The following is an 8,778-nucleotide window of genomic DNA, read 5'->3' on the forward strand; positions in this document are numbered from 1 at the left end:
AATATAGTCTAAGTGAAGAAAGTGCTTGGGTATCTCACAATATTTACTAATAGATTTATTCTCTTGTGATCACATTATATTTTGTGACCACAACCTGACAAAGACACAGTTAGCTAGTATTGGTGATGGAATAAAAATTCTCATTAATATGCAGTCAGATTTTAGGTTGTTAATAGGACCAGACAGAAATAACTAAAACCTAAGTAAGTACACATTGCTTTAGGTATTAAATTTCCCCTGATTGTAGACACCGAGATCAAAATCTTTTAGAAAAGTGGAATCCGGAGGTGGAGAGAGAGTGTTGATACAGTGTTGTCAGAATTTTTTTGCTGGCTTGCACAGGAGGATAGTTGAAGCCACCAAATTATGACCATTGTATGAAAACCTATTATTGACAGGTTACTCATTACTTACCCCAAACCCATCTCAAACAAACACCAGGGGTCTTACTTTGATGGGTGTAATCACATCCTTGAGTGAGACACCGTCGAGTAAGGACAAGAGAGGAGACATTGGTGACACTTTGAAGGTCAGTTTTATGTGGTTTATTAGGAAAATCATTGTCTTAGGTTTACAGAAACAGAAACTAGCAGAGATTTGGGATATAGAAGTCATCAAAAGAGGAGGAAAGGAGTAGACACACATATTTCAGCAGTCACATTTCAAGAAAGGATAGCATTAACTATCATCACTCTATTTTGTTGGGCTCACACTTTGGTGATGGATGGGGGATTGTGTTGGTGTTTTCCATTTAGAGGCAGGATATCAGGGACCGGGCGATCTGTGTTAAACTCCTTAGCCTGATAGCCAGTGTCATGTCACCCTTGGTGACATTCAAATCCGGGAGGACTGTCAAGAAGAAAGAAAATCTTATTAATGGGACAGTTACCTGCAGCATCTTCCCAGAAGCCGGACGGCCGCTTAGCAGCAGCATTGCTTCTTGCAACCGCACTTCTGCTGGCAACAGCACTTCTGCTGGCAACAGCCCTTCCCACAGCCACAGCCACACGAGCCGCAGCCACATGAGCCACAGGAACTGCAGCCACAGGTGCGGCGGCAGCAGCAGACCACGGGGGTACTGCAGCAGCCCCCGCAGCAGCCGCAGCAGCAGGGACAGCAGGCGGAGCAGCAGCCCACGCGGTAGCACCTGCAGGTGGTGCAGCTGCCACAGCCGCCGCAGCCGCCGCAGCCGCCGCAGCCGCCGCAGCCGCCGCATCCACCGCAGCCACCGCAGCCACCACAGCCGCCGCAGCCACCACAGCCGCCGCAGCCACCGCAGCCACTGCTGCAGCCACCGCAGCCGCCACAACTTCCACAGCCACAGCACCCCATGGTGTCAGGAGAGTAAGGACTCAGGAGAGGTGAGGAGGGAGACTCAGGAGGTAAGGAAGGTCTGATGTCGCCTTCTGCTGGGGGAGCCCCTTATATACTGGCACCCCCCCCCCCTTATTTTTCAGTCCAGTTTCCTTGGAAGAATCTCACAAGACCTTTCCTTTACTTCCTTCTTGAACACCCTTGCCATGGTAACACTGCTATTTTTAGCACAGCAGCAGGCTTTGTAAACTCTGATTTTCTGTTATGAATGAAATCATTGTGTGTCGCATCGTCTGCGGATGGAATGTAGAAAAATGATGGCTAAAGTGGAGGAAAAATTGTAGTTCCAGGGTCCTGACAAAGATGCGTGGGTCTCGGACAGGAGCCATCAGAGAACTCCCCCGGGTTCCCGTGCCCACGGCAGGGCTTTCCCACGATGCAGGGCACCAACATGGAGAGCCAGAAGCATCCTGACAGCTTTCTGCTGGACCCGCGGTAGATCCGGAAGGGCATTCGAAGTCTTCCTTCTCTGGCTTTCAAAAGGTAAGTTTATAAAAGAGGTGTCCGTTGCAAATCCAGGGACAGGAGCATTCTCAGGGGAGTGCAGACCCTCCAGAGCCGGGTTATGTCCCCTCCAGAGCTGCAGCATAAGCCGGAGATAGAATGGAGTGGAGGGGTGGCTTCCTGTCTGGTAGGTTGTCCGGAGTGGAGGAGGTGGGTTCTCACAACAATCCAGCAAGAACAGCCCTTTTGGAGGCCTGGTCCCAGCCGCAGGCTCTCTAAGGAGAGGCAGCCACTAGGAGAGCGATCACTGCATATAAATATTCTCCTCATGGCACCTGGGGGGCTCAGTGGGTTAAAGCCTCTGCCTTCGGCTCAGGTCATTATCTCAGGGTCCTGGGATCCAGCCCCGAGTCATGCTCTCTGCTCAGCAGGGAGCCTGCTTCCTCCTCTCTCTCTGCCTGCCTCTTTGCCTACCTGTGATCTGTCTGTCAAATAAATAAATAAGAATCTTTAAAAAAAAAAAGAAAGAAAGAAAAATTCTCCTGGCCTTGGTTGGTCTGAAACGGGGTCCTGGCCACCAGTCTTCAACGGAGAGAGGCACGAAAGAAAGCGAGCCACCCCCACAAAACCTTTCTTATGTTTTGTTCCCTCAGTCATTTAACAAACAGCAGCAGAAACTTCACTCACCGAGGACTTCGGAGCAGGCTGCCCACAATTACATCTTTAGCGCCTGAGATCATACAACGTTTTAAGGAAATGTGAATGAGCAATCGATTCTTGTGAAGGAAGAGTCTCAGGGAGCCAGGAAGCGCCTATCCGGGTTTTAAGGGGAGACAGAATACATTGAGGGGTGCCTACTTTTTCTCTTCTCAATCCAGTTTTCACTTATCCTTTCAGAAAGCTTTTTGTAACAGAGAGGTGTGTGGTGAAACCCAGCGGAGAGAAACACAGTGTGTGTGTGTTTGTTTCCTTCCTTGAACCCATGATGACTAAGAAGTATATACTGAAACATGGGATTTTACCTGACTCTAGACTCAGACCCCATGGCTATAAAAATGTAAGGACTGTTCTTAAATATTTCAGGCACTTACTGAACTCAACAGCTGTCCACTGACGACTTACAGGGACCAAGGCACTGGGGGAGGCCCTGGGGCAAAAAATACATACACGTGTAGATCCTCATGGGCACACACCTCTTAGAAGTATGTTCTAATCCAAATATAGATTTAAGAGACCAGTTAAGGTTAAAATTAGCAAGGTTGAGGGACCGAGACTTCAACAAGGAAGGGGGTGAAGGCCCCGTGAGACCTTTCCTGGAAAGACAGGTACACAACAAGGCGCTGGCTCGAACTGTAGACCTGGTACCTGAAGGGCTCCCCCAGCAGAAAGCAGCATCAGACCTCTCTCACCTCCTAAGTCTTCCTCCTTTCTACTCCTGAGTCCTCTCTCCTGACACCATGGGGTGCTGTGGCTGCAGAGGTGGTGGTAGCTGTTCTGGCCGCCATGGTGGCTGTGGCTGTGGCTATGGTGGCGGCGGCAGTGGCTGTGGTGGCAGCTACAGTAACCCTGCGGTCTGCTGCTGCCGCCGCTCCTGTAGCTGCAGCTCCTGTGGCTGTGGCTCATGTGGCTCATGTGACTCCTGTGACTCCTATGGCTGTGGCTCCCATGGCTGCAGGTGGGAAGGGCTGTTGCCAGCAGAAGAGCTGCTCTAAGAAGCAGTGCTGCTGCTAGGCGGGGGTGTGCAGGTGTTGCTGGGGCGTCTACTTGCTCCCATCGCTAGGGCTCCCCTCCATCCCATCTGTCTGCTCCCGCTGTCTCCCTGTCACCAGAATGTCCTGGAATTTTCTCTTCCGTTAAGTATCTCACACTCAAGAGTGTCGGTGAGTCTTCACTTTCTAGAAGCACTAGCACAAAGGTCTCATATAAGGAAACCATGGGAGAAAGATGGAGAACATCTTGATCATTCATCTATAGCGCTGGTGGCGGTGGCACTTGGCAGATGCTGGCATTTCAGCTGACCCTGGGAGACGCAGGCCTGGCACCTGCCCCAGGCAGTAGTCATGGGGGACACACGCGCTCAGCCTATCCCGTTATGCTGCTCACTGGCTACTTGCCCTGCTGTGAGAGATTTACCGCCTGGGGCCCTGTGTTGGGACCTTGCTTGCGCTTCTTCTCTTTTTGCTTTGAGTGACTCATGATTTCACACCTCAGAAGAATCTAAACCAAAAGGAATCATTAAACCAAAGGATGTGAGCCCTTCCCAACACCAGAAGAGCCTCCCACAGCAGCCCTGAGGTCAGACCAGTAGGATCATTTTACTCTGAGTTCATGGCTGTTCATCAGGGTCTGCCTTTCTCATCTCTAAGTACAATGGATTCCTGATTTCTTAGCTGCTGCTTTGTATTTCTAGTTATAGTACTAATAATCTCTAATTAACTCTTCTAGGTCATCCTTAAAACATTGACTCCCAAAAGCTTCTCATTTGGTGGTCACCTCTCAGGGAGGATGAACGGGTGGTGTTGAGCCGGGAAGAAAGGGCTCCACGGGGGTTGCCCGCATTTATTGTGAATGCCAACTACTTCTATAAATTTTGCCAACATTATATTTTTCATTATTTTATCTGTTTCAAATCTATACTATAACCTGAAATATTTTAATTTTTTTCAAGAAGGTCTTAAGTAAACTGACAGTAATAGTGAAGCATACACACAGAGCTTGATAAAATCTACCTCAGGCATCAGGAGGTCTATCGTGGCCATCCATGTGCATCTTTCCAAGGCAAAATAATTTCGTGAAAATACAGATTTTTTTGTATACAATTTAAATTTCACTTGGGAATGGCATCCTTTTGACAAGTGGATTTCCTCAGTTGAATTTAAAATTTGGGTTTAGCCACCAAAGATTTAGAGCCACAAGTTTTTAGCCAACTCAGGTCTGCTTACAACCTAAATATTCCCTGACGGGAAATCATAATACTGCTCCTCAGTTAGAAGTTTATTTTCACATGAAATGTACACAAATCAGCTTTTGGAGCTATGAAGCTTTGAGGAAAACTCTGCCATCCCATTTGCCAAAGGGGTTTCCCATAGAGGATTTCATACACACCACCACAATCGGCTTGCGTGAAATTAGCATGGACAGGAATAATGAGGAAGTTTGGCCTTCAAAATCTCTTGAGCAGTTTTTTCTTTGTTTTTTTTCCCCCCAGTCCCCACTAGCTATCTTTGAAAAATGAATAGCAACCTGTTGGCATGGGCATGGAAAAACTGTCCCTTTTCTACAATGTTGGTGAGTATGCTAAGTGGTACTCTTTTTCAGGATGGCAATGTAGCAATCTGTACATTTTTTTTTTAAGATTTAATTTATTTGACAGAGACAGATCACAAGTAGGCAGAGAGAGAGGGGGAAGCAGGCTCTCCGCTGAGAGAGAGCCCAATGTGGGGCTCGATCCCAGGACCCTGAAATCATGACCTGTGCCGAAGGCAGAGGCTTTAAACCACTGAGCCACCCAGGTGCCCCTGTACATTTTTTTTTAAAGCACATGCCTTTCTTTCAACACAGAAATTTCATATCTTGGGCAAAGACATATATAATTGGCAAGGTTATTCTCTGTGGTGTAGTTAAAGACCAGGAAAAAACCTAAATGTCTACCATTGAGGTCACATTAAATGTTATCGCTATACATCAGAATACTGTACAGCTGTCAAAAAGAGTGAGATTCTGAGGTAACTGGGTGGCTCAGTCAGTTAAGCATCTGCCGTTGGCTGAGGTCATAATCCCAGGGTGCTGGGATCCGGTCCCAGGTCGGACTCCCTTGCTCAGTGGAGAGCCTGCTTCTCCGTCCCCTACCTGCTTGAGCTCTCTCCTGCTATCTCTGTCTTTAAAAAAATAATAAAATAAAGAGAGAGAGAGAGAGAGATCCCATGGCGTCTGGGTAGTTAAGCATCTGCCTTCAGCTCAGGTCATGATCTCCAGGTCCTGGGATCCAGACCCACATCTTCAGTCTCCATGCTCTCTCTCTCTATCTCTCTTGCAAATGAATGAATAAAATAAAATTTTAAAAAAGAGGCGTGAGATTCTTGTGAAGTTAGAAGGACTTAGAAGGGGTGATTTGAGAGCTCAACAAGATCATTTCTGTGACTACAAACTTACCCAAAATATTATAACATGCAGTCAAGGGAAAGGTGTTATCAGCAAGGTGTGCATGAGTGGGGTGGCTGGGGGGGAGGGGGACGAAATGCATTAGGGTGATTTTAGAAAGAAAAACCTAACTGATGGAAACCCCACAGGCTTTTGGATGGCATGAGTACCCCCAAGCATTATAGTGTTCCTGTGACATCACCTCCTCAGAGAAGTACTAATGCTTCGGGGAATGTTCGTACCCAAAGAGAGAGGTGCTCTGAATTCTTCTGCTTCAGGGGACTCACTGTGTCTCTTCAATTACACAAATGGTTCTCGACCTGAGGCTGACAGGGTCCAAGCAAAATTGTGCCTGTGACAATGACAGTGCCTTCATTGCTGTATGGGACACAGGTGTCTCTGACTTCCAACTGACCAAAGTGTTCAATGTCTCAGACTTTGGGTTGAAAGTAAAGCCATTTGGGAAACAATCGGGAAAGTCTTATAATCAAGTTACGTAAATCTATAGGTTTCATTAAATAATCCATCCTAAACTTGTTCTCTGCAGGTTTTCAAATTCCTATTCGTCCTTAAGATGCTCTTTAGTTGGAGAATTGGACCTGCACTGTCCCTCAGATTTCTAGGGAAACACACCCAGATGAGAGGAGCTAGTCCCCAAACACATTCACGACAGAAGTGAAGATGGTTCCACTGTCCATTGGTAAGAATGCTTTATCAAACGTGGGGAGATGCCACCCAGAGACATGAAATGCTGCCCTCACTTCTTCCCTGTGTCCATCTACCATGACTTCAGACTGGGGAAACTGACCTGAAACATTCAGAGAGAAAAATGGAGGAAACAGAGTGGTGACTCCCTCCTTCCTTCAAAACATTTTTTTCTGAATTTAAAATAATGTAAGCTCATTATAAACAATTTCAAAATACAGAAAATTCTTTTTTAAAAGATTTTATTTATTTGTTAGAGAGGGAGATCAAGAGAGCAAGCACAAGCAGAGAGAACAGAAGCAGAGCAGAAGCAGGAACCCTGCTGAGCAAGGAGTCTCATGTGGTACTTGATCGCAGGACTCTGGGATCAGGACCTGAGCCGAAGGCAGATGCTTAGCTGACTGAGCCACCCAGGTGTCCCAAAATATAGAAAATTCTTTTTTTTTTTAATATAATTTTTTATTTTTTATAAACATATATTTTTATCCCCAGGGGTACAGGTCTGTGAATCACCAGGTTTACACACTTCACAGCACTCACCAAAACACATACCCTCCCCAATGTCCATAATCCCACCCCCTTCTCCCAAACCCCCTCCCCCCAGCAACCCTCAGTTTGTTTTGTGAGATTAAGAGTCACTTATGGTTTGTCTCCCTCCCAATCCCATCTTCTTTCATTTATTCTTCTCGTACCCACGTAAGCCCCCATGTTGCATCACCACTTCCTCATATCAGGGAGATCATATGATAGTTGTCTTTCTCCACTTGACTTATTTCACTAAGCATGATACGCTCTAGTTCCATCCATGTTGTCGCAAATGGCATGATTTCATTTCTTTTGATGGCTGCATAGTATTCCATTGTGTATATATATACCACATCTTCTTGATCCATTCATCTGTTGATGGACATCTAGGTTCTTTCCATAGTTTGGCTATTGTGGACATTGCTGCTATAAACATTCGAGTACACGTGCCCCTTTGGATCACTACGTTTGTATCTTTAGGGTAAATACCCAATAGTGCAATTGCTGGGTCATAGGGCAGTTCTATTTTCAACATTTTGAGGAACCTCCATGCTGTTTTCCAGAGTGGCTGCACCAGCTTGCATTCCCACCAACAGTGTAGGAGGGTTCCCCTTTCTCCGCATCCTCGCCAGCATCTGTCATTTCCTGACTTGTTGATTTTAGCCATTCTGACTGGTGTGAGGTGATATCTCATTGTGGTTTTGATTTGTATTTCCCTGATGCCGAGTGATATGGAGCACTTTTTCATGTGTCTGTTGGCCATCTGGATGTCTTCTTTGCAGAAATGTCTGTTCATGTCCTCTGCCCATTTCTTGATTGGATTATTTGTTCTTTGGGTGTTGAGTTTGCTAAGTTCTTTATAGATTCTGGACACTAGTCCTTTATCTGATATGTCGTTTGCAAATATCTTCTCCCATTCTGTCAGTTGTCTTTTGATTTTGTTAACTGTTTCCTTTGCTGTGCAAAAGCTTTTGATCTTGATGAAATCCCAATAGTTCATTTTTGCCCTTGCTTCCCTTGCCTTTTGCGTTGTTCCTAGGAAGATGTTGCTGCGGCTGAGGTCAAAGAGGTTGCTGCCTGTGTTCTCCTCAAGGATTTTGATGGATTCCTTTCGCACATTGAGGTCCTTCATCCATTTTGAGTCAATTTTCGTGTGTGGTGTAAGGAAATGGTCCAATTTCATTTTTCTGCATGTGGCTGTCCAATTTTCCCAGCACCATTTATTGAAGAGGCTGTCTTTTTTCCATTGGACATTCTTTCCTGCTTTGTCGAAGATTAGTTGACCATAGATTTGAGGGTCTATTTCTGGGCTCTCTATTCTGTTCCATTGATCTATGGGTCTGTTTTTGTGCCAGTACCATGCTGTCTTGATGATGACAGCTTTGTAATAGAGCTTGAAGTCCGGAATTGTGATGCCACCAACGTTGGCTTTCTTTTTCAATATCCCTTTAGCTATTCAAGGTCTTTTCTGGTTCCATATAAATTTTAGAATTATTTGTTCCATTTCTTTGAAAAAGATGGATGGTACTTTGATAGGAATTCCATTAAATGTGTAGATTGCTTTAGATAACATAGACATTTTCACAATAT

At 45.8% G+C, this 8,778-nt stretch overlaps 1 protein-coding gene across 1 annotated transcript; it reads right to left on the reverse strand.

The window, feature by feature from the left end:
- Nucleotides 1–759: 759 nt before the first annotated feature.
- On the reverse strand, nt 760–1,344 carry LOC309843860 (uncharacterized protein). Its single transcript, XM_082689802.1, has one exon. It carries the CDS (start codon nt 1,330–1,332, stop codon nt 922–924), a length of 411 nt encoding a protein of 136 aa, XP_082545928.1. The 5' UTR covers nt 1,333–1,344; the 3' UTR covers nt 760–921.
- Nucleotides 1,345–8,778: the final 7,434 nt, after the last annotated feature.

The sequence above is a fragment of the Mustela nivalis genome (assembly GCF_964662115.1).
Source record: "Mustela nivalis genome assembly, chromosome: 11".
Lineage (NCBI taxonomy): Eukaryota > Metazoa > Chordata > Mammalia > Carnivora > Mustelidae > Mustela > Mustela nivalis.